Source organism: Prionailurus bengalensis, chromosome X (genome assembly GCF_016509475.1).
Source record: "Prionailurus bengalensis isolate Pbe53 chromosome X, Fcat_Pben_1.1_paternal_pri, whole genome shotgun sequence".
In the NCBI taxonomy this organism is placed as follows: domain Eukaryota; kingdom Metazoa; phylum Chordata; class Mammalia; order Carnivora; family Felidae; genus Prionailurus; species Prionailurus bengalensis.
Window position 1 is genome coordinate 17,779,225 of NC_057361.1, and position 27,628 is coordinate 17,806,852.

At 34.4% G+C, this 27,628-nt stretch overlaps 1 protein-coding gene across 4 annotated transcripts in view; it reads left to right on the plus strand.

Moving 5' to 3' along the window:
• The window catches only part of CNKSR2 (connector enhancer of kinase suppressor of Ras 2), a 301,363-nt gene that overhangs the window by 86,150 nt on the left and 187,585 nt on the right, over positions 1 to 27,628 (plus strand). For all 4 annotated transcript variants that reach the window (XM_043570940.1, XM_043570941.1, XM_043570943.1 and 1 more), the window contains exons 3-4: positions 5,507 to 5,709; positions 20,208 to 20,295. In XM_043570940.1, the coding sequence (XP_043426875.1) occupies positions 5,507 to 5,709; positions 20,208 to 20,295 (291 nt within the window). The remainder of the gene's footprint in view (positions 1 to 5,506; positions 5,710 to 20,207; positions 20,296 to 27,628) is intronic.

The window sequence follows — 27,628 nt, forward strand, 5'->3', positions numbered from 1 at the left end:
CGTTTGTTTCCATATATTTTTTAATTTCTTCTCTAATTGCCTGGTTGACCCACTCATTCGTTAGTAGGGTGTTCTTTAACCTCCATGCTTTTGGAGGTTTTCCAGACTTTTTCCTGTGGTTGATTTCAAGCTTCATAGCATTGTGGTCTGAAAGTAAGCATGGTATAATTTCAATTCTTGTAAACTTATGAAGGGCTGTTTTGTGACCCAGTATATGATCTATCTTGGAGAATGTTCCATGTTCACTCGAGAAGAAAGTATATTCTGTTGCTTTGGGATGCAGAGTTCTAAATATATCTGTCAAGTCCATCTGATCCAATGTATCATTCAGGGCCCTTATTTTCTTATTGATCCTGTGTCTAGCTGATCCATCCATTGTTGTAAGTGGGGTATTAAAGTCCCCTGCAATTACCACATTATTATCAATAAAGTTGTTTATGTTTGTGACGAATTGTTTTATATATTTGGGGGCTTGCTCCCATATTCAGTGCATAGACATTTATTATTGTTAGCTCTTCCTGATGGACAGACCCTGTAATTATTATATAATGCCCTTCTTCATCTCTTGTTACAGCCTTTAAAATCTAGTTTGTCTGATATAAGTATGGCTACTCCAGCTTCCTTTTGACTTCCAGTAGCATGATAAATAGTTCTGCATCCCCTCACTTTCAATCTGAAGCTGTCCTCAGGTCTAAAATGAGTCTCTTGTAGACAGCAAATAGATGGGTCTTGTTTTTTTTATCCATTCTTATACCCTATGTCTTTTGGTTGGAGCATTTAGTCCATTTACATTCAGTGTTATTATGGGAAGATTTGGGTTTAGAGTCATTGTGATGTCTGTAGGTTTCATGCTTGTAGTGATGTCTCTGGTACTTTCTGGTCCTTACAACATTTCACTCACAGTATCCCCCTTAGGATCTTTTGTAGGGATGGTTTAGAGACGATGAATTCCTTCAGTTTTTGTTTGTTTCAGAAAACCTTTATCTCATGTTGTATTCTGAATGACAGACTTGCTGAATAAAGGATTCTCAGCTGTCTTTTTTTTTCTGTTCGTCACATTGAAGATTTCCTGCCATTCCTTTCTGGCCTCCCAAGTTTCAGTAGATAGGTCTGCTACTATTGTTATGTGTCTACCTTTGTAAGTTAGAGCCTGTTTATCCCTAGCTACTTTCAGAATTCTCTCTTTATCCTTGTATTTTGCCAGTTTCACTATGATGTGTCGTGCAGAAGATCGATTCAAGTTATGTCTGAAGGGAGTTCTCTGTGCCTCTTGGATTTCATTGCCTTATTCTTTCCCCAGATCAGGGAAGTTCTCAACTATGATTTGTTCAAGTACACCTTCAGCCCCTTTCTCTCTCTTCTTCTTCTTCTGGAATTCCTATGATACGGATATTGTTCCATTTGATTGCATGACTTAGTTCTCTAATTCTCCCCTCATACTCCTGGATTTTTTATCTCTCTTTTTCTCAGCTTCCTCTTTTTCCATAATTTTATCTTCTAATTCACCTATTGTCTCTTCTGCCTCTTAAATCTGTGCTATGGCCGCCTCCATTTTATTTTGCCTTTCATTTATAGCATTTTTTAGCTCCTCACGAGTACTTCTTAGTCCCTTGATCTCTGTAGCAATAGATTCTCTGCTGTCCTCTATGCTTTTTTCAAGCCCAGTGATTAATTTTATGACTATTATTCTAAATTCTTGTTCCGTTATATTGCTTAAGTCGTTTTTGATCAATTTGTTAGCTGTCGCTATTTCCTGGAGTTTCTTTTGAGGAGAATTCTTCTGTTTAGTCATTTTGGGTAGTCCCTGTGGTGGCTCCAAACTGCAGGGCACTTCTGTGCTGTCCGGAGTAACTTGTGTTGGTGGGCGGGGCTGCAATCAGACCCAATGTCTGCCCCCAGCCCACCGCTGGGGCCACAGTCAGACTGGTGTGTACCTTATATTCCCCTCTCCCAGGGGCAGGACTCACTGTGGAGTGGTGTGGTCCCTTTCTGGGCTGCTTGCTCACTGCCAGGCTTGTGGTGCTGCTTCCATGGGATCTGGCCAATGGCGTATTAGCTGGAGTGGATAGGCAAGGTGCACAGGGGTGGTCGGGGCTGGTTTAGCTTGCTTTGCCATGGGTGGTCCCCTGTGGGAGGGGCCCTGCAGCACTGAGAGGGAGGCACGCCCATCGGAGGGATGGCTCCACAGAAGCACAGCATTGGGCATTTGCACAGTGTAAGCAAGTTCATTGAAGGGAACTGGTTGCTTTTGGAATTTTGGCTGGGTAATGGGAGGGGGACATGGTGCTTGCCAGCTCCTTTGTTCCCCCGCTGAGCTGAGTTCTGTCTTCTGGGGCTCAACACTCTCCCTCCTGGCATCCTCTCACCTTTCCCACTTTCTGAGAGCAGAGCTATTGACTTTTAACTTTCCAGACGTTAAGCCCTGCTGGCTGTCGGAACTCATGGAGTCCAGCCCCTCTGCTTTTGCAAGCCAGACTTCAGGGGCTCTGCCCTGCCGGGCGGGCTGCCCCTCCACCGCCCCGGCTGGCTCCTGCCAGTCTGTGTAGCACACACCACCACCTCTCTGCCCTTCCTACCCTCTTCCGTGGGCCTCTTGTCTACGCTTGGCTCCCAAGGGTGCATTTTGCTAGTCTTCTGGCATTTTTCTGGGTTATTTAGGCAGATGTGGGTGGAATCTAAGCGATCAGCAGGACGCGGTGAGCCCAGCGTCTTCCTACACCACCATCTTCCCTGGTCTGGACTCTGTGGACCATTGGGAGGTGAACTGAGAGCTTGGAAGACCCCCTACCACAGTCCCTGGAGCACAGGCAGGGCCTGATTAGGTTCCTCTCTAATGAACTATTACTATCATTGAGCTTCTCTAAAAAATTATTATAATGTGTTTGTAAACAAATATTTCTTCATGAAAATCATTAATACACAAAAATTAAAAATGAAAATACTTTTCTACTTCAAGAAAAATGCTTTGATACAGGGGAAAACTTCCAAAAATATGTCAGGAAAGCATTTCAGATATATCATTTAAGTTTAGTTCATATAGTCTCCAAAGGGCAGCTGGGAATGAGCTTTGGAGGGGACCGGCACATGTCCTTCAACTTGCAGAAGGCCTTATCCTTCCTCCAAAGAGTGAGCAATGTGCATATTCAGATGTGATTAAAGATCTTTACAAGGGGAGATTATTTGCGATTATCCCTGTGGGCTCTAAATCCAATCACAAGTGTCCTAATGAGGGAGAGGCAGGGGGATTTGGCCCACACAGAAGAGGTGGCCATGTGATCTCAGGAGCAGAGACAGGAGTTATAATGGCCACAAATCAAGGAATGACAACAACTACCAGATGCTGTCAGAGGCAAGATTAGAGCCTCCGGAAGAAGCATGGACCTGCCAACACTGTGACTTCAGCCCAGTGATAGTGATTTTGGATTTCTGATCTCCAAAGTTCAAGAAAATAAATTTCTGTTGTTTTAAGCCAAATAAGTGAATAAATAATTTGATATAATTATAAGTTGTTGTTATCTAGCCACTAGAGAGTATCCTTAATAACCTTATAAAAAGATTTCCTACTTAATATACTGCCACACTGGACAAAATCTCCCAAATGCTTCACAGATAATCCATACTCAGATGCAAGAGAATCTGAAGAGAATGTTGTTTTATTTGTGCAAACAAAACCTTTTTACTTGAGAGAATATTGCAATTCATATTTAGTAGTGAATGTTGAATAGACTATTTTTTTAAAAAACAAGCCCATGACTCCAAAAGGAATGTTCTTAAATTCTTAGCAAAGAACATTCAGACTTGTATCACTATTAAATCTTCACTGGTAACATACATAACTTGGCATTTAATGTTTAAGTGTGCAAACTCCTCTGATCCCTCCTTTTTCTCCTCTGAGTTACTTTTCTTAAATTACTATAGAAGAAATAAATCGAAATTTCATATCAAGTAGGTACCCAGTGCTTGTTGACTTAATAATACAGCTAAATTTATTCTGCCATTTGCTTCCTTTTTTCATACCCCTAGTATTTTATCTCCCATTTTGCTTATGCATCCCCTCACATATAGCCTGGTGACTTGTAGTTCCATTCTGAACTCTGTCTACTCTAAGCTCTCTAAACACAGGGGAGAATCTCTTTGTGCCACATTGTTCTCAACTGTAAAAGGAGTGTAAGTCAAAATTAGAGTTTATTTGGGCCTCAGAGGCTATCTAAAATTCTTTGGGTCTTATGATTTTCTATAAGGTAATAAATAACATTTTTTATTTATATGTGACAATAATGTACATGCTGCTGAATAGTTTGATCAAGGTCATCCTTTGGGCAGGTTAACAAGCTTTTTTTGGAGATGTTTTACAAGTCACAATTAGCTGTTTTAAAATTTAATTGTAACTGGGGCACCTGGGTGGCTCAGTCAGTTGAGCATCCAACTTTGGCTCAGGTCATGATCTCGCAGTTTGTGGGTTCAAGCCCTGTGTCAGGCTCTGTGCTGACAGCTCGGAGCCTGGAGCCTGCTTCGGATTCTGTGTCTCTGTCTCTCTCTGCCCCTTGCCCACTTGTGCTCTGTCTCTATCAAAAATAAATAAAATGTCAAAAAAAATTTAATTGTAACTTATGAAATCTTTCCCTAAAGTTTATTTGTGGAGGTCTTATAGTATTTCCTATTGAATGCAGTAAAAAGAAAAAAGCTTATTTATAAATATTTATTCATATAACTTCTTTCCACATTAATATATAGGCAATATTTATGGTGAAATAATAAATATTACTAGAAATTCAAAGTGAGACCGAGGAAAGTAAGAAAACATACTTAGCAAAAAATCAGTATAATTGCTTTAGATATGCTTCGTATTTGTGAGCTAATGTAACCATGACAAAAATAAAAATGAGTTTAGTTTCATAATTTCTGTGATAAAAAGGAGAAAGTTTATTGGTTTCACTAAGGAATCATTTTTTTCTTGTACCATATTATAGAAGAAATTTTTTATGTGAGTCATGGAGAGGACACAGAATAAAGCTATATTGGATATGATTTATTTCTTGCTTTTTCATTTTATAGTTGAGTTGTGCTTTCTTTACTCACTTTGAGACTACAGAATTTTTAATAGCATCTACATTCATGACTATGCATGTGCTAATAGAATAGATACTAAAGATAATTATTGATAAAAATGAATTTCACAACTAAATGGACTTGGTTTAAAAGAAAAACATTTATGTGTCTTAGTGATCTTTCTTTCTTGCGTGGCAGAATTCCAAGATATAATGCCCTCATCTTTGCTTGTTCTTATTAGCACCTAACACATTTTATTGTGATTTGTTTATCTGACATTTCCCCAGATCCTCACTTAACTGTGGGTTCTGCTAGGCCAGGAATACTATCTTAGTCATTTGTAATTCTAAATACTAATTTTGTTACCTGTACATAGTAACGTACTCAGTAAATATTTTAGTGAATGAATGTAATACTGAATTTAAGTTTATTTGTTTTCTCTCTTTTTATAATTCAGAATTATGGCTTGGAAACAGAGAATCTAAAAACCCTTTCTCACAAGTTGAATGCATCTGCCAAAAATCTACAGAATTTTATAACAGGGAGGAGAAGGAGTGGCCATTATGATGGGAGAACCAGCCGAAAATTGCCAAATGACTTTTTGACTTCAGTTGTGGACCTGATAGGAGCAGCCAAGAGTCTGCTTGCCTGGTTGGACAGGTAAAATCTTCCACATGTTTCATAAGTAATCCTCCTCAGGTACTAGCTTGAATATAACATTATTTCATGTATTCTTGTGAAAGGATTGGACAGGTAGAGGAATATCAAGTGACAAGTGTCTAATTATGATTCACCACAATATAAGGGTATCATCAAATAGATATTAATTGTTTGTAAAGTTTTATATCTACGTAGCCAATTAATAATTAGTCCCTGACACTTTCAGAATATCTTAACTGCTTTATAAGCAAAGTCATTTTCGCCTGTCATAACAAGATTTATAGAACTGTTTTGTCTCCTAATTTTCTTTATTCTTTGAATTAATTGGTCATATTTAAGGAAGTGACCATTAGGATTCTATTTGCTGTTTTAAGTAAGGTAATTAGACACTGACATTTTCATAGATTGCATTGCATGTTTTCTTACCCTTGCTTTATTCATCCTTTGTTATTACCCACGTTGCACAATCTTAGATATCATAAACATAGTTTTAGGTTTTTTTTCTAGTTTAGTTTTTATTTGTCTTGGAACACATAAAATAACAAAAGTTTTCATGATATAAAATGAAAAAGATTAAAATTGAATATGTGATTAAACATTGTAATGGTAAAACAAATTACAATTTAAAAAATTAAGCTCTTTATTTTCATTTTGAGAATTTTGTTGTAAGAGATATGTACTATGTTATAATGGTTACATAACCAAATTTTAAAAAACATTTTATCTCTCATAAGAAACTCCAGCAATATAAAATTTTACCAGAATTCTTTCTTGAGTAAATGTCAGTAGGATATATATTATATATAACATTTTGGCTTTTTAAAAATATGAGGCCTTATATTATAAATAAAGTATTTGTATTTTTAAAGTAAAAGTTAAGATAATTTAACTTTATTCTATATTATCTAAATTTATATATATTAATAATAACATACAGCATGATGATAATAAATCCAGATCTTAATACTAAGCTCTGTGTTATTAGCTTTTTGACAATTAACTGGTGGACAGCGTGTTTCTTTTCCATTATGACATGATTAAAATTTAATTCTCATCATTGTCTAAACTACATTTATCAACTGATTAAATTGTTTACATTTTAAATATATAAATTCTACAAGTTTCATAATGATCTTTAGGTAAAATATATTTAACATATGGCTTAGTCCCTAAGCAGTGTAATATATTTGTTTCAGAAGGCTTCTCACTAATTAGAAAGTGTAAAGAACACATACTCAATTTTTGTTACATCCTCTTAAACTATCATCTGTTCTATAATTGTGAATTTGCTCGGTCCCAATATTTGTATTTAGTAAATTTCATTATATATATTTTTTACACTGGTACTTGTGAAATATATTAATAAAAAGAATAATTAGAGAATGTTGTTACTTTTTTGTGGCAGATATGGCTGTTTATAAAAACATACAAAAAGCTTCTAGAACACTACAATAGTTTCTCACATTTTATTGTATTACATAATTTTTTATGGTAATGTTATTTTTATCATGTAAGAAGATGCTTTTAGTAAATGCCAGTTAACCTACAAACACATATGAGTGCATACACACATACAAAAAACACATACAAACACATGCATAAAAATCCATCAATGGTGTTTTGAGTTTGTTTCATAGAAAGAGAAAACATGATAAAAAGCCTGAAGGAAATAATTTAAATCATCTGCTTGGCTTTCATTGCTGCAAAGGTTTTCACAATGCTTGTTTTGTATTCCATCATACCACAATGATTGATTAAATCAAAGACCATTTAACATTTTGACCGTAAAAATGAAATATGTACTTGGAAGAAAAAAAAGACAATATTATGATAACTTTAAAATCATCTGCTGAGACTGTAAATTGAAAAAAGAAACTGAAGTTTATATTTTGAAGATCTTTCACAGAAAAGTTCAGGTCCAGGCTGGCTTGACTATAATGATGACTATAATGATGATCCTTTAACAAGCTTAAGTTTTAAAGAGGAAAGAAGGAGAAAAAAATTTTTTTGCCATGCTAAGGCACTTGGACTTATGCTGAAGGCCTTGGGAACCTGTTTAGGGTCATTGTGTTTAGACCTGTGGATTTTGATAATTACTAGAGCTGTAGTTTTAGGAAAAATTAAAGAAGAGTAAGGGTGAAAGAAGGAAAACTAACTTAAGAGGCTATTTTAGGAATTAATCATGCTGCTGCTACATCAGTTAATCATGCTGATGATTCTGATGCTAATACCTCCAGCCACACTCATTTAATCAAAGCAATCCTAGGAGGGTTGTCTTCATTTCATAGATAGGACAACTAGCACTTATAGAGGTTAAATTCAAAACCAAATGGCAAGTAAGTGGTGGAGCCATGATTCAGTCCAGGCATCTGACTACAGGGTTGATCCTGCTCTTTACTGAAGTTTTTAATTAGAGAAACAACAGTGAAGATGGAATAATGTCAGAGATATTTATGCAGACAAATAAGAATCCAGGACAGGTAAGATCTAGAGACTATGGGAGGCATCTAGGTATCTGACTTGGCTGGCCCAGTTGATGTTGATGCCATTATCAATATAGGAGGAACAGGTTATGGTGGAAGATGAATGTTGAATTGAGTGTCAGGCATGATAAATTGTGCAAAGGTCTTTAGAGTATTGCTGCTCAGAAAAGATGTATGATCAATAGAGATTTGGGAATAGTTAAAATAGAGATGATAAAGTCATGGATATATTAATATGGTGGTTTAAGGAGCTTTTTAGAATGGATTCCTTTTATCCTGCTCCATTTGTGTTCCATAACACTTATACCCTTCTAAGACTATATAATTTACTTATATATTATTGTTTCTGTCTGATTATATGATGTATGCTTCAATAGAGCAGGGATATTCATCTGATTTGTTCACTGCTGTCAGAATTATCTAGAAGAGTTCCTGGCCTGTAGTGGGTGCTCAATAAATATTTTGAGTAAAAGAAGAGAACTGGGACAGGGAGTGAGCTTTGTGAACCACCAACAACTGAAGGTTGAGTAGAAATGCTGCTTGTGGAAAAAAATGAGAAGGCATAACCGAAAAGGTAGGAGAGAATTAAATGAGACTGGGGTCATGGAAGCCAAGGGAACAAAGAGGTTTTCTTAAATTTTTGTGGGTTTTTTTTGGAGAATTCAGTATTGGTTTTTTTTTTCCAACTTTATTGAGCTGTAATTGACATATAACTGTGTAAGTTTAAGGTGTACAACATGGTGATTTGATACACATATATATTGTGAAATGATTACTGCAGTAGGATTACTTAATACATCCATCACCTTTTTTTGTGCGAGTAGTGAGAACATTTAAGATGGAAGTAAAGAGTTTTATGGGGAAAAGGAAGAGGTCTGTAAGATCAAATGCTGCTAAGTGATTAGGTAGGGTAAGGACTGAAAGTGTGTGGTGCATGAGGGAATCAGGATATATGTGTTGTCCAGTTTAGTGGTTTTATTTAGAAGTCATGAAAACTGGATGCATGAGTTGGTTATGAGTTAAAAGTGAGAACTCCTCTATGGGGCGCCTGGGTGGGTCAGTTGTTTAAGCTTCAGACTTCAGCTCAAGTCATGATCTCAAGGTTCCTGAGTTTGAGCCCCTCATCAGGCTTTGTGCTGACAGCTCAGAGCCTGCAGCCTGCTTCCGATTCTGTGTCTCCCTGTCTCTGCCCCTTGCTCACTCACATTCTATCTCTCTTTCCAAAATAAATAAACATTAATTTTGTTTTAAAAAAAAGTAAGTGAGATCTCCTCTTTGAAGAAATTTTTCTTTGAAGTGGTGTGTAGTTTGGAATAGTTTTGTGTAATATTAACTTCCCCTTTTCATAAATTCTTAATCCCATAGTGGTGCTAGGAAAGAGGAAAGGTAAATGATGAATGGTTACTTCTTTATTTGGGAGCTTAACTTTGCTTCCTCCTCTACCATGGATTGTATGAATATTTTAACTGTTCCTTGGCTAAATTTCAGAAGGTCCTGAAATCAATTTAAATGTAATAGAACTTTATCTGTAACCATGCCAGGTGAAATGTTTAGGCTGTTTGTTTTCCTGACAAGTAACCCAGACTTTTGTCAGAGATTATTAGTGGGTTTGTATTTAAGTTATATTTTTATTCCTTTCAAAGAAAAAAAATGTTTTCTAGGTAGCAACAAGAACACAAGACAACACTTCACATGTCCTCTTGTTTCATTATGTCCTACAAGCTACACAGGAAACAAAACACATAATCATTGCTAGAATAGCCACAAGAGCAGTGTTCTAAATTACCATTATTTTGAGTCCCAGCCAAAATGCATCATGAAATAGTGCAGAGGAGTAGAAGGCTGAGAAAGAGTTGAATTTCAGCTCTCCCTCTAGTCCTGGGTAATCTTGAACATTAACTTCTGTTTTTATTTTCTTTTTAGAAAAGGATGTAAAACCTGCAGAATTTGAAGTTCTCTTCTAAGCACTAATATTCTATAATTCATTGACCTTGTTCACCAAAGCTATATGAGCAATATATCCAACTTATTTCCTTCTAAATAATATCAAAGAATGAACACTAACAACATTTGTTAATTACTTATAGAATCATGATTTAACTCCCTGTCTCTTCTCTAAATAAATTTAGTTAATATTTTTAAGTTCTAGAACAAAACTAATCTCTTTATGCTTTCTTTATAAAATGTAAGACTGTGCCTTGTTTATTTTTGTTTGCTTTTGAAGAACATAAAACTTAGGTATTTAATTATAAAATTCCATAGAAATGATGTTGACCAAAAATTCTTAATATTTTGATCTGTTGATGTAGATTTATTTTAATTTAAAGAAACAGTGATATATATTTTTTCATCAAAAATTTTTTTGCATTTGGGGAGAACTTGCATGCACAGCAATATGATATGGGTTTATTACAATTTCCTTTGTATCACTTTAAGGGGGAAAAAGGAAAAGAAACAATAGGTGAAAATCTTTAATATATTTGTAGATACTGAACTAGATGCTTTCTATATATCAACTCATTGAATTCTCTTAAGGCAGGTATCATTATCTCCATTTTACATATGAAACAGTAAGTAATTTGCCTAAAGTCATTCATCTAGCATGAAAATTAAAATTTGAATCTATTTTTGTCTGATACCAAAGTGCTTCTTGTTTCTCATTTGTGATTTTCCTTTGTCATGCTACATCTCCTTTCGAATGTTGACTAATTCTCAGAAACTTTGAGGAAGTTATTCTTAGAAATGCTGCATAAATAAACATTTATTTTCATTTTGGTATTGCTCTTCAAGTGCTGAACAAGAGTGCAACTTTTCTCTTTTTTTTTTGCCTGGATACTTAAAAATCACTATATAGAATTTTTATTTGTATAAAGTGTAGTTCACATTCTACTTTGAAGTCCTCAGTGAGATATCTTTTAAATCGTTGAAAACCTTTTGAATGTTTAAGAATTAAAAGTTACAGAAAAAATGTTTGCAGTTCACAAAAACTTCAATTTCAGTGGAGCTTTCATTCAAATAAAATTCATTTTTAAATACCAGCTCCTTACATTTCTTCTTAAAAATTTTTCTTTAATGTTTATTTATTTTTGAGAGATAGAGAGAGAGAGAGAGAGAGAGAGAGCGAGCACAAGTATGAGAGGGGCAGAGAGAGACACACACACACACACACAGAATCCCAAGCAGGCTCCGGGCTCTGAGCTGTCAGCACAGAGCCCAAAGCGGGACTCGAGCTCAGAACCATGAGATCATGACCTGGGCCGAAGTCTGACACTTAACCTACTGAGCCACCCACGCATCCCTACATTTGTTAAATCATATAAAATCAAATGGTGACAAAATTGCTTTTTTTCTCCCATTTTAAATATTAACTTGAATGAAGCAGCAGCCTTTTCCAGAGGAAAAGCTTCAGACATGAATCACATTTGGTAGCTTTACTGTTTATTTTCAATGCATGGTTTACTTGTCTATTTTTAACCTGAATCCCGCTGTTCTTCACACCTCATCTTTCCTACAGTTTTATATGGCTTTGCCAAGTCAATCTATACTTGGGGGTTTATGGATTACTGTATTTATCACGATGTACAGTAACATCATTAACAGTATTCTAAGTATAATTTATAGAAAAAGTTTATTTTGCTATTTATACTGAAAGTTTATTATTTTCTCTCATTTTTAGTATTAATATATAATTCTAATGTTTCTAAAATACCTTTCAAGACCATTCTGTTTTGAAGTGATCAATGAGATATCTTTTTGTGTCATTGAAAACCTTTTAAATGTTTAAAGCATAAGAGTAGGGTGATAAGAAAAAAATATTTTCTTTGAAATCTTTAGCCTTGTCTAAAAAAATGGTTGAAATGATTTCTTTCATGATGGGAAACTATAGGACAAAAATGAATTCTATACCAGGAAAAAAATTATAAAAACCAAACTACCACAAACAGTACCACATACTGTGGCCTATTCTTTGGTCTTCTTTCTTCTCCTGTGCTCACTGCTCTCACTTGGTACTTGTTCCAGAGAGAAGCACTAATGTTAGCACTGCTGCTGTTCATGGACTGCCCCTCAGGCTCAGCAGTGCCAGCCTGAGAAATAGTAAGGCATTCCAGATGTCCTTTTTAACTTCTTAGCTTTTTAACTTTCCTTATTGGCTTCTAATTTGCTTAGCATTTCTGAACCATTAATAACTTTTCCATAAATAATACTTTTGTTTGAAAAGAACATATAAAGAATACTGTCTTAGAGGGTCATCAACATTTGCATTTGCAAGAGGTATAAGCATTGTATTCTCTATATGATGATTTAAGAGGAACAGTTGCTTAACTTTTAAGTTCTAAATAGGATAGTTCCTGTAGTGGCCATTTATTAATGAGCCAAGAATTTCTTTTTAACTTTCTGGCCTCAAGAAGCTTTCCTGCCATGAATTTAATTTCCTTTACTTGGAGTCACTATGTTCTTTTTTTAAGTAGGCTGAGCTCTAGCTTGGTTTTTTTTTTCCAGACTGAAGAATAAATTCCTCTCTTTTTTTTATGTTTTGTTTATGAACTCATCATGCTCATTTACTCTACAAAGATCTGTTTCTGTATCTCAGATGATCTTTAAGTCATGATGGAGTAATCATCTTTGGTAACTCACAAAGATTGGAACTCTGTCATTCTTCATTTATTTATGTATGTGTATAGCCAAAAATCATCATACCAAACATTAATATCTTCACAATAAGAATAGTTCTTTAGTATGGTTGTACATGATTTGCCTTTGAAATAAAAACTTTAGGGGAATTCACTAAAATAGAAAATCAGTGTTTTCTTTGGTTTATGTCTAGTTTTCCCCCAGATTTTTTGACATTTAATTTTGAGCAAGAAGCTTGTGTTACATGAAATGTGAGTGGTCAAGAAAGTGGAAAATGCCTTAGAATTCAGTTTGCTACAGGCATTCTGTCATCAAATAGATTCTTCATTTTATATATTTTGAAGATCAAATTTATGGGAAAAACCATGCTGTATTTCATCTTATCACTTTTGAAGGAAGTTTTGAAATTTTATTAACAGACTTTGACCTTTTCGAACCTAGGAACCCAAACTCTTTGTACTCATGCCGGAGCATTTTGAATTCTTAATTAAAATGCCAATTTGTATGCTTCAGTGCAGTAAAAATGGCCTTTAGTTATTTTTTAATGATTTTGTCTTAGAAGTGTTATATTTTACATATATTTTTTAAAATGGTTTAGTGAGGCCTAATTTACATTCTGTAAAATTCACCTGTTTTAGGTGTACAATTTAATGAGTTGTAGTAAATTTAGATACACCTATGCAGTAAATATCTCTACAATCCATTTTATAAAACTATCATGAGAATAGATTTTTTAAAGTTGTTTCCTCACAAAGAGGTTAATTTTTTTTAACTGAGAACATAGATTAATCAATTACATACATTTTTTTCCAATTGAATTCTTAATGTCTCTTTCTGTTTTAGTAAATTATGATGAAAAATATACTGAGTTTTGGAATATAGATTAGTGGAAGACAGCCCATAATAGGCTGTGCTATATAGAATCATTTAGAAAACAATATGTTAAAACCACTGACAAAAGAAAGACTCATTTAACAAATAGTATTGGGACACTAGGTAAAGTCTTTGGAAAATAATAATAAAACACTACCTTTTGTTTACTAAATCATTTTAAGTATATAATTTATTTAAGTGGAAAACAAATCCATAAGAAAATTATAGAAAATATAGACAAAAAATAATTGCTAGATGTACAAAGACTTAAGTGTTTTAAATATGGAATAAAATACAAATGAACATACTAATTAACTTCTACATAAAACTGAAAAATGTGTCAAAGTATAAGACAGATGACAAACTGGAAAAAATAAATACTTGCAACAAACATATGAAAGAAGCAGAGTATTGATGTGTACTATGTGAATATTACATGCATATTTTTAATATCAAAATGTAAGAGATAACATATAGACATTTGAAAAAAGAGGAAACAAATTGCTAAGATGTATGTACCAAACAATAGAGTTTCAGAGTACATGAAGTAAAAATTGATAGAACAAGAAGAAAAAGGCAAATCCACAGGTATAATCAGATACTTCCTATCCACTCTCTCAAAATTAATAAAACTACCAGACATAAAGTCAGTAAGAATTAAAAGAACTGAATATCACCACCAAACAACATTATATAATTGACATCTTTAGAGTATTTAATCCAACAAGAGCAGAATACAAATTATTTTTACGTGCCCGTTGGCGTATTCTCCAAGATAGACAATATCTGACTCATAAAGCATACTTCAACACAATGCAAGAGAATTAAAATCCAGTTAGAGTGTATTCTATAACTATAATGGAATCAAACTAGAAATCAAACTACACACTTCTAAGTAATCCATGGATAAAAGAGGAAGTCTCAAGGGAAGTAAAAAATATGTTAAACAATGAGAAGAGAACAAATCATAATTTTTGTGGCACACAGATAAAGCAGTGATGAAAGAGATGTGCATAGGACTGAATGCTTATATCAGAAAAGAGATCTCATCAATCAGCTAAGTTTCCATCTTAAGAAAATAGGAAAGTAATTGCTAATCATTGTGTGTAAATTTTCAGTTAAGCAAGATGAAAAAGTCCTAGAGGTCTTCTATAAAATATTACACCTGTAGTTAACCCGTAGTTTTTATTGTACTTGTAGTTAACAATATTTTCTTGTACATTTAAGGTTTTGTAAAGAGGGTAATCTTGTGTTAAGTATTCTTACAATAAAATAAAAGAAAATGGAAAAATAAGAAAAAAAATAAGCCTAAAGCAAGCAGAAGAGGGTAATAATGACAAAAGACCAAAAATCATTGAAACTGAAAACAGAAACACAATGGAGAAGTCAGTCAAAATAAAAGGATCATAAAGGAATACTACAAATAATTCTTTATACATAAATTTGACAGCTTAGATTAAATCGACCAATTACAATTCCTTGAAAAACACCAACTGTCAAAACTTACCTAAGATCAGATAGATACTGTGAATAATCCTGTAAGTATTAAAGACATTGAATTAGACTTAGAAACCTTGTGTAATGGGGTATAAAAGGTCCAGGCCCAGATGATTTCCATGGTGAACTCTATATATTTAAAGAGGAAATAACACCAATTCTACACAGTCTGTTCCAGAAAAAGGATAAGTAGGTAATCTTCCATCTCAATTTATGAGATGATCATGATCCTGATCTCAATACTCGATGAAGACCATAAAAAAAAGAAAACTACAGACCAACATTTCTCATGAATTTACATGTTAACTTGTTAACCTACAAGTTAAAATCCTCCACAAAATATTGGTAAACCAAATCCAACCATATATAAATAAAATTATATACTGTGACAAAGTGGAATTTATTCCAGGTATACAAGGCTCCTTTAACACTTAAAAATAAATCACTATGGGGATGCTTGGTTGGCTCAGGTAAGCATCTGACTCTTGATTTTGGCTCAGGTCATGATCCAAGGGTCGTGGGGTAGAGTCCTGCATTAGAGCCTGCTTAAGATTCTCTCTCTTCTACCTCCCTCGCTCTTTCTCTCTCTAAAAATAAATAAGTACATAAGTGGATTTAAAATTAAATCAGTGTAGTCCACCTCATAAGTGAGTTAAAAAATGAAAATCATATGATCGTAATCGTTAATGTATAAAGAGCATTTGGTAATGGTAATTGGTAATTTGGTAATTGGTAATGAATGCGTATCCTGTACCCATTCTTTAGAAAACTACTCAGAAGTGTAGCAACAGATTGGTAATACCTGAACGTGATATAAAGCATATATAAAAAGGAACAGCTAAACTTCTACTTCCCTTAAGAAAATGAATGGTTTTCTCCTAAGACTGGGAATACAGTAATGCTATGTGCTCTCACCTCTCCTATTTAATAATCTGTTGGAAGTCACATTCAGTGCAGTAGGCAAGAAAAGAAATAGAAGGACTAGAGATTGGAATGAAAAAACAAAACTTCCCCTATTTGCAGATCATATATATCCCTGTGTAGAAAATTCCAAGCTATCTACAAAACATGTTAGAACTAGTAAGTAAATAGCAAGGTTGTAGGATACAAAGTCCGCACACAAAAGTTAATTGTATTCCTACATACTAACAATGAATAACTGGAAACCAAAATTAAAAATGTACAATTTACAGTTGCTCCAAAAGTAGTGAGTTGCCTACATATAAATTTAGCAAAATATCTATGGGATCAGTATGTGAAAACTATAAAACACTGATGTGGAAAATCAAATGACATAAATGAGACACATACTGTATACTGTATTCATAGGTTGGAAGTCTCAGTAAAAATGTCAATTCTCAAGTCTCCCTACATATATAAGGAAATTCATATAGAAATTCCCACAGGGGTTTTTAAAATTTTTTTTCAACGTTTTTTTTTTTTATTTATTTTTGGGACAGAGAGAGACAGAGCATGAACGGGGGAGGGGCAGAGAGAGAGGGAGACACAGAATCGGAAACAGGCTCCAGGCTCCGAGCCATCAGCCCAGAGCCTGACGCGGGGCTCGAACTCACGGTCCGCGAGATCGTGACCTGGCTGAAGTCAGACGCTTAACCGACTGCGCCACCCAGGCGCCCCCCACAGGGGTTTTTTAATAGCCACAGGCTATATGATTCTAAATTTATATTAAAGAGCAAAGAAACAAGAATAGATCATCAATTTTGAAAAATAAATTACTCAATTTTAAGTATTATATAACCATTGTAATCAAAATTGGTATTGGTGACAGGATCAACACCTAGATTTTTGATCGTGGAGAATGGATAGCCTTTCAGCAAATGGTTTTGGAACACTTGGATAGGCATCAGGGCAAAAAGTGAAACTCGAGCCAGACCTCACACATCATATAAAAGTTGACACTAAAATGAATTACAGAGCTAAAGGTGAAACATATAACTATACAAATTTCGTTACAAAATATGACTTTGGGTCACGTGAAGATTTTCTCAGATACAGCCCTAAAGGTCTAATCCAGAAAAATTATCAAGTTTGACCTCAAATTAAAAACCTGGTATGCTAAAGTTCCTGTTAAGGGGTTGGAAAGATAAGCTATGGCTCATTCTAGGGACTGAGAAGAAATATTACAGGTCGCCTATTCAACAAAGAATTTGTATACAAAATGTGTTAGGAACTCTAAATTCCATAGTAAGACTACCAAAAATCCAAATAGAAAATTGGCAAAGGGCTTAAGGAGACATTTCACTAAAGAGTGACATATATATGCATATGAAGATGTTCAGCATCACCGATTAGGAAACCATTCAGGAAATACAGATAACTCTTAGATATAAATATATATAAATATAAATTAGATATAAATATAATATAAATAGATTTCTAAGTAAATATAGAAAAAAACACCTTGGGGGATTAAAGACCTGAATGTAAGACCTGAAACCATGAAAATCCTAGAAAAGAGCACAGGCAGTAATTTCTGTGACATTGGCTGTAGCAAGTTCTTTCTAGCTATGCCCCCTGAGGTAAGGGGAAAAAAAGCAAAAATGAACTATGGGGACTACATCAAAATAAAAAGCTTCTACACAGTGAAGGAAACAACAAAACTAAAAGGCAACCTACTGAATGGGAGAAGATATTTGCCAATGACATATCCAACAAAAGGTTAGTATCCAAAATATATAAAGAACTTATAAAACTCAACACCAAAAAAACAACCAATTAAAAAAAATGAGAAGACATGAACAGACATTTTTCCAAAGATGTCCAGATGGCCAATGATCACATGAAAAGTTGATCATCATCACTTACCATCAAGGAAATGCAAATCAAAATTACAATGAGATATCACCTTACATCTGTCAGAATGGCTAAGATCAACAACAGAAGAAACAAAAGGTGTTGGTGAGGATGTGGGGAAAAAAGGAACACTCCCACACCCTTGGTGGGAATGCAAACTGGTGCAGCCACAGTGGAAAACAGTCTAGAGGTTTCTCAAAAAATTAAAAATACTATTACCATAGGATCCAGTAATTCCACTACTGAGTATTTACACAAAGAATATGAAAACACTAATTCAGAAAGATAAAGGCACCCCTATGTTTATTGCAGCATTATTTACAATAGCTAAAACATGGAAGCAACCCAAGTGTTCATGGATTTATCCATTCATGGATAAATTTATCCATTTATCTAATGGATAAAGAAGTGGTATATATACACAATGGGATATTATTCAGCCATAAAAAAGAATGAAATTTTGTCATTTGCAACAACATGAATAAACCTGGAGGATATAATGCTAAGTGAAATAAGTCAATCAGAGAAAGACAAATACCATATGATTTCACTTGTATGAAATTTAAGAGTCAAAAAGAAATGAGCAAAGGGGGAAAAAAGACAAAGCAAGAAACGGACTCTTTTTTAATATTTTTTAATGTTTATTTTTGAGAGAGAGAGAAGGAGAGAGAAAGAGAGGGAGAGACAGAGGATGAGCGGGGGACGGGGAGGGGCAGAGAGGGAGACACACACACACACAGAATCTGAAGCGGGCTCCAGGCTCTGAGCTGTCAGCACAAAGCCTGATGCAGGGCTCGAATTTACTGCAAGATCATCACCTGAGCCAAAGTCGGTCGCTTAACTGACTGAGCCACCCAGGTACCCCCAGCAGACTCTTAACTATAGAGAACAAACTGATGGTTACCAAAGGGGAGGTAGGTGGGAGGATTAAGGAGTGCACTTGTCATGATGAGTGGGTGATTAAAATAAAACCAGAAAAAAATGTCTTGGGAAAATAATTACATAGCTAATAGAATGGCCAATATGAAAAATACATGAGTGAAATATAAGCTTAAAAATAGCAAATAAAGGACTTCTCTCTTATATGAACCCATGTGAGAGTGGGAGGTGCTTGAGTTATAGTTTCCTAGAAGAAACAAATTGTTTGTAACCAGGAAGTGGTTCCATATAAGCCTTCCCAGTAAATTGCCTGAAGAGATATCAAAGAGTAGGCCTAAAGCACTAAGGATTCAATAATTTTACTAAATTTTCACCTCCATACCTTCTTTTATATTACTGACTTATTTTCTTTTCATTAAACTGGGCCTCCTAAATCCTGTAAGCTTTGGCCTTACAAAACCTCATTGTCATTCACAGATGAGAGAGGTTAAGAAGTAATGGAAAGTCATTGTGAATTCATTTGGTGACAAAACGCTTGCTTGCTTGCTGCTGTTTGTTCATAACAGCCTTGTAAATATAAACCTTATATCAGAATATATTTATTATATATGTACCAAGTTGTTTTAAAAAGGCTATGAAGTGACATAAATGATTGGTTTAGTACAAGATAAAACCTAGGTAAGTCGATAGAGGCAGTATATTAGTGTTTAACTCTGTTGCCTTGTGGGCTCAGACTTCCTTGGTTTGAATAGCAGTTCTACAACTTACTAGTTGTTACCCTTTTTGTCAGCGTTCTCATCTGTAAAATGGGAATAATAATAGTGCCTATTGACATAAGAGTTTTTGTGAAAATAACTTAGTACATGTAAAGCATTCAGAACAGTAACTGGCACATAGGTCTTCAGTGTTGGCTGTCAGTGTTAGCCCTGAATTGTGAGTATTTCAAGAAGGTAATGTATTGAAAATCTTCATTTGAAAATAAACTAAAATGTTGTCTTTGCCTAAAGTACTCCTTTATTTGGTGTTTTATTGTAGACGTAGTGTAGACGCCTTCTACATACCAAAGAACCAATAAATATTAAGAACTAAAAAAAGAAATTTGATAGAAAGCAAACATTATGTTTCTTGAATTTAATTCTGTTCTAAGCCATTTCCTGAATCTTTTTTCTTAAATATGCCCTGAATATTGTTTTTCACTACGTAAACTTCAGAACAACTCATTTCCTATTATTCAAGACCTTAACTTTAGGCATTGCATTTTAGGACTTTTCAAAATCTGTTCCTATTATTCACTATTTTTTTTTCCTTTTCCCTTTATAGGTCACCATTTGCTGCTGTCACAGACTATTCAGTTACAAGGAATAATGTCATACAGCTCTGCTTGGAATTAACAACAATTGTGCAACAGGTATTAGCTGGCAACATTTCCTTCTCTTAATTTATTATCTATTTCATATTCAAACAATGAATAGTATTCCTTTTTACCAAGAGTTTGTAAGATACTGGTTTGGGAGTTTCTACTTAAAGACAAATGGTTCTAAATAAACCAAATATGTGGTTTGGGAAACTATTCATATATCCCAATAAACAAGCATTTTATTTACCAGAAGATGTAAAAATGTAAAAGTATACTGAACTTCCAGAGAAATCATTATAAGATCATAAGTCTGGTAATCTCACATTTTAGTGGGGAGGACTGTACTGCCTTTCACAAAATTAAATTTCCCCATTTAGATAACAGTCTAAGACTTTTGCTCTAAGACACTGTTCTTTATTAGTACAATTATTAGTTTCATTTATATATTGCACATATGAAAAAAATACTCATAATAGCTTTTAACAGTGATCCCTTTATGTGACCTGATTTTATTTTTACTTTGAATATTATCCAAACCAGGGATCCCCAAATCAAATGCCTTCAGGAGTACCGCCACTAATATAAATCAAGCCAGGCATGAGATATGGAGAAATCATAGAGTGATGAATTGACTAGTACATATTTTATAAAATTTAATTAAATCTAATAATGAAACACATCTGAGAAGTCTGAAACCTACAGCCACCATGCTGTGTAAGCCCTGATGGCAGCCTCTTGCTGACGCTGCTTTCTTGGGTGCTGGTATTTGTTAACCTATCCAGTGTTTCAGAAAGAAAGCAGACAATAAAATAAGATGATACAGGAGATTTGGGGGAAAACTGATGATTTAATTTTTTATTCTACTCCCTGTCTTTTATTACCAGGGATAATTATAGGAAGGAGGGTAACTTTGTGACTTTTAATTGTGGAACACATCAGACATTCATCAATGTTATATCATGGCAATGATAAAGTCAACAACTGTTTGTTACTCAGAGACATGCATGGAGAGAGTGAACATTTTTTATGAGCTTTGAGATACCCTAACAGTCTCACTGCATGTCTTTATATTTGATATCAGTAAATGTAATTTCTGAATTTACAAGGTCTCAACTGGATGATGGGGAGAAGAGTGGGGTTTTAGGACAAGACTCAGCAAACATTTTGTAGAAGATAGATATTAAGTATTTAAGGTTTTATAGGCTGTGTAGTGTAGGCAATAAGGGCCTTTTGAAACTACTCAACTCTGCTGTTTTAGTGCAAAAGCAGCGTTAGACAATGTGTAAATGAATGGGTGTGGCTATGTGCCTATAAAACTTGTTTTGCAAAAAAAAAAAAAAAAAGCTGCAGATTGAATTTGCCCCTTGGGCCATCTTTTGCTGACAAGCAAACGTTCAAGGGCATTGTTAGTCCAGTGTGGTCTGTGGACCAGCATTATTATGATCCCAGGGGTAAAAAAGCAATAATATAACCTATGGGTTATTATTCTTACCCATGACATTTTTTTTAAAATGTATTTTTTAAAACTCGATTTCTTTTAAAGGCATTAAACTTAACCAAAGATTTGAGATATGGACAACAGTGTATTAGTTTCTTTCTTTTACTATGAGAGAGAAATTCTCTCTGATTTAGAGATGCATATTACACAGTATTTTTATAGTACTCTTCATACCTTTTAAAAAAATTTTTTTTCAACGTTTATTTATTTTTGGGACAGAGAGACAGAGCATGAACGGGGGAGGGGCAGAGAGAGAGGGAGACACAGAATCGGAAACAGGCTCCAGGCTCTGAGCAATCAGCCCAGAGCCCGATGCGGGGCTCGAACTCACGGACCGCGAGATCGTGACCTGGCTGAAGTCGGACGCTTAACTGACTGCGCCACCCAGGCGCCCCCATACCTTTTAATATAGATAGTGCTCATTAGCAATCTGTATTAAACAATCATAATAATATAAGAATTATTAACTGCTACATGAGAAGATCTGTGATAACTGTATTATGTGTGTTATTTAAGCTTTTTATTTATACATGAGACCCAAAACAATGAACAGATGGTGAAGTTGAATGTGAGAATTAAAAGTTTATTTTTCAAGTTTTTATACATGAGAAACTCCTATTGTCAATTCTATGAGAATGCCATCCATCTGATATCATCTTGCCAAGTAACTTCATTTCCAAGCATAATTATGACAGAAAGTGGGAATTTTTCAGTTCTTGTGTCTCCTCCAAACATCTGGACCTGGATAGCCTATTTAAAAGTTTACTTTTGAGTAATTGGCTGACTCTCTGTTGCCTTAAAAACGAAGACTGCAAATCTAAATGGCAATTATGATGTTTTCTTGAAAATCTTGAAGAAGAGTACTGAGGTGTATTCATTTTCCCTTAATTAATGCATAATGTTTTCTCACATCAAAAAGGGATCAACAAAGTGATCTTGAAAAAAATTACCTTTAAGTGTACAGTGAGATCATATATGGAGAGTTTTCTATGTTTAGAACTCACAGGTTCCAAAACATACCTTTGTCATTCTAACCTTCAGATGTTACATTGAGAAGAATGGCTGAAATGATTTTCAGTGAATTAAGATTTCCTGTAGAGAAATTGTCCAGTGGTGGAAGTGCGATTTCTGTCAGATATGACTAACTCCCACCTATTCTGCTATTTTTAAGAACATACCATCTAAATAACAAGTGATTCAGCTTTTGTTCCAGAATGTATGAATACCTGCTATTGACAACTACTTCATAACAAACATATGCCATTCTGATATTACCCACAAAGGCTTATTTGTGCTGTCAACGCAACCTTTAACAGATGTACTATGTGGCTCAACATTCTCCTTAGGAATTTACTTTAAGACACTAATGGGTTTAAGTTTTGCTGTTTATAGCTCAGGAAACATGGTAGAGTATAGAGACATGCTTTCAGAAGTTGAACTTGATGTACATTCTGTCTTGCCCAAATACAGAATTATTGAAAACACTCCAAATAACTGAAATATTCCAAATATACTCAGATGTAGAAGGACCTTCTGTACTTTCCACCCACTGTACACTCTGGTTTAAAGAGGATGCCTTGCCGTTCTTAGGACATTTTGTTCTAACATTACCTGTTTCTATTTTTTAAAGTTCAGTAGCTCTTTTGCCACAGTTCCTTCTACCTCACTCTCATTTTCCTATCACATGTCCTGTTCCACTCATCAACTTTAAGATGCTTCTGAACAAAAACCTCTATACATAGGTAGTTTTGGTTCTTGCCTTGCCCACTCCTTCCCAACTTGTACCTGACCAGATTACTTAATTCATCTACTTTAACTACATCCTTTCTGTTGTATCTTAAGGGAAATGTTAAGATACCAATTTCTCTTCATAAAATACATCTTCCTGACATCCTGATGTAATTTACTTATAAGTATAGAATTGATCACTTTCAGACTAGTCATCCCAGAGCCCAGCTTTAATTTTGTCACTTTTAGCAATTTTCCTCTAGTTTCCAAATTGATTACAAACTCCTTTCTTTGGAATTCAAGGGCATTCCAAGTATGGTCCTACCATAATTTCAGTTTTACCTTCCAGTACTACCATATATCTTAATTGTAGTCTACTTCATGTGGATGACTTACTGTTAATAAAATAGATTTTGTGTCTCATCTTTTTATGGTGTGTGGTCTCCTCAGAACATGTCCTATATATCTTTCTCTCAGCCTGGTAAAATCATGTTCTATTCTTTCAGGCCTCTAGGAAGTGCCTCATTCATGAAACTTTCACTATATCCCACAGCTCTTTGTACTTTCTTCCTACTTGACCATTTATATTTAATGTAACTATTGATATGGTTGGAATCGTAACTGCCACCTTGCTGTTTGTCTTCTATGTTTACCATATGTTCTTTATTCTTTTTCTTTTTTGTATATGTTTTCATTAATTATTTTTTATGATTCCATTTTGTCCTGTTTGATGACTCATTAGCTATAATTCTTTGTTGTATGTTGTGTGTGTGTGTGTGTGTATATACATGCAATGGAATATTGCTAAGCCATAAAAAAAGAATGAAATCTTGCCATTTGCAACAAATGGATGGATCTACAGGGTATAATGCTAAGTGAAATAAATCAGTCAGAGAAAGACAAATACCGTATGATTTCACTCATATGTGAAATTTAAGAAACAAAATTAACAACAAAAAAAGGGAGACATACACTCTTAAACAGAGAACAAACTGGTGGTTAGCAGAGGGGAGGTGATTGGCAGGGGGAGGGGAGGATGGGTGAAATAGATAATGGGGATTAGAAGTACACTTAGCATGAAAAGAACTGAGTAACATAGAATTGGTCAATCACTGTATTGTACACCTGAAAATAATGTAATGCTGTATGTTAATTATACTGGATTTTTTTAAAGTCCTAATATGAACAACACAATAAAATTTTAAAAACTATGGCATAATACTAAATACTACTTTACATAGCATTTCACATCTTACCTATGAAAGTTATATTCTGCTTTGAATAATAATTATCTAACTTCCATTAGATTATGAACTTCTTAAAGAATGGTGTCTTGCTGATTTTCATATATAGTAGGTGCACATTACATACTTGGTAAAATAAATTGACCTGAGATCCAGTTATCCCCTCTGGTTAGCACATGCTCATTTGTACTCTTCCAAGAAAAATTTGGTATTAGATCCTTGAATTGGTACTCATTTTATTTCATCTCCTGTGTAAAAGCTGTCGTTCTTTCTCTGCTAGTTATGTAAAGAACCCCAGAGAGGGGTGCCTGGGTGACTCAGTCACTTAAGTGTCCAACTCTTGCTTTTGGCTCAGGTCATGATCTCACTGTTCTGAGATCCAGCCCTGCAACCGGCTCTGTGCACTGACAGTGCAGAGCCTGCTAGGGATTCTCTCTCTCCCTCTCTCTCTGCCCCTCCCCTGCTTGTGCTATCTCTCTCAAAATAAATAAACTTAGGGGCGCCTGGAGTGGCTCAGGTGGTTAAAGCGTCCGACTTTAGCTCAGGTTATGATCTTGGAGTTCATGAGTTCAAGCCCACATTGGGTTATGTGCTGACAGCTCAGAGCCTGGAGCCTGCTTTGGATTCTTTGTCTCCCTCTCTCTGTCCCTCCCCTGCTCGCTTGCTCTCTCTCTCTCTCTCTCTCTCAAAAATAAAATAAACATTAAAAAAATAAAAATAAACTTAAAAAATATTTTTAAAAAAGAACCCCAGAGATATCTAAAGATACCCATCACTTTACATCTTAGTTTATTCACTGAGTTAAAATAAGAGTATTGATCCTCATAACTACTTTCCAAGGTAGAATGAAAGCGAACAAGACTTCTGAAACACTATGCAAATATAGAATGCTAACAAAAAATATCTTTTGAGGAAACAGTTACAAGCATGATATATTAGTGTTTGTAAATCATCTCTTAAAATAATCTATTATTTTTCTACTGTTAGGTGATGTCGTATCTTTGGTACCAAGTTTTTCTGGGCTCTAGTCTGTTACTACCTTTCATAGCAATAGGAATGAGGTTGATAAAATAATGAAATAAAATAGCTAAGTTGATAATGAAACTATAAGTGGTTTTATTTCATTTCGACTCTACTTTTCTGTATTTTCCAAATTTTCTAAAATGAATTCAAGTTGTCAGAAGAAAAAAAAATGTTATATAAAGTAATACTGCTTTGTTTGATAAAAGAGCACAACATAGACAAATACTTACATTTTAAATGACATAGTTTACAGTCAGTGTCCATCTAATGGTCTCATTCAGCCATTGTATACACACTAATCACTGCATTCACTTGGAATTGTATGCAGTATCTGAAGATAGGTATTAAACTTAAGCTACCAGTAAAAGAGGCCAATTTGAATAAGCAAAGTGTAGATTTAAAATATATATATATATCTAGGGCATGCATTTATTGCTAGGCTTTCAAGAAATCTCATCTGAACAGTTATGATGATAGTTATGCTTTGAAATATGCTGTACTTCAAATTATTTTTCACTCAACTTTAATTATTTTTATTCCCATTGCAACAAGAGGAGATGATCAATATCTAAAAATAAACTGTCACAAATAGCTTTTTTCCCTTCTTAACACAAAGGGGGTGGTACTATGAAGTAAGTGGAAAGTGCTTCTTGGTATTGGCTACTTATATTTAAAGCGGTACTAACATTAGAGGTGAAAAAAATATAAATTTCTTTTAGCAAGCTCTATTTGGAGTGATTTATTTAATCCTTTATATCTATTTTACTTATTTACAGTTGTGATGGGGTTAGATAGTTATATTTGAAGTCTTTTTAAAGAGATCCCTCCCCTAGTACTTTCCTTTCCACATAAGATTGGTTATCATACCACATTTGAGAAAAAGGGGAAAATAGTTTAAAATCTTAAATAGAAAGAATTCTCAAAGAACTGAATCCTCATTTAGAGCACTGTCAGCAGAAAAATGAGGCAGATACCCACACACTTCATGCCAGTACTGAAATAATTGCCATGATGCCTGCCCTAATGGGTTGCAGCTTGACCTAAAATTATTCTACTATAACGGTTTTTTATTTTCTACCTCAAACACAAAAATGATTAGATTGTCACTAGTAAAGAAACTGACACAAAAGTATCAGTTTGCAAAGTGAAGCTTTGGTGGAATTCAGAATACTTGGGAAAAGAGACAGAGGGTAGGGATAGTGACTATTGGAAGAATTGAGAATTAGGCCCATCGCTTCATGAGCATTTCACCTTGGACAAACCATGTACATTTACTTGTGCCATCTATAAACAGAAATAATTCTATTGTGAGTATCAAATTAGATGTGTTAAAAATTGTTCAAAAATGTGAAGTGCAAAACAAAAGTAATATTTATAAAATTGGTAAGAAATACAGACTTGATAAAAGGAATTTGTTTTAAAAAATGAATATACACAGATATTTTTTCTCATTTTAGTGTTCATTTTCTTCAGCTGCAGTGAAATTCAGTGAAATCTGAATTATATGCTGAGAGAAAATTTTCAACATGATGTGAAACATTTTAGATCAGATTTTGAAATGATAATATACCAGAGTGAAAACTTCCTTTTAAAATTCAAGTTCCAGTAATATACTTTTACCTGAAATGTCTCCTCTAAATTGTATATATTAAAATGTCTTGCTGTTTTCTTATGGGCTTACTCATTTCTTAGCCTTTTTAGATCCATTTTCCCTGTCCTTAGATATCACTGGTTTTTTTTATAGTATTTGAAATGTTACTTTAGCTTACCATTCCCAGCTAAAAGTTGGGTAGAAAAGAGAAAAGATTAGTAGTCTTTCACATGAGATTGTTTAAATTAACTTTTGAAAAGAAATGCAGAGTAGAAGGAAATTTTAGAAAAAGTTCTTAAA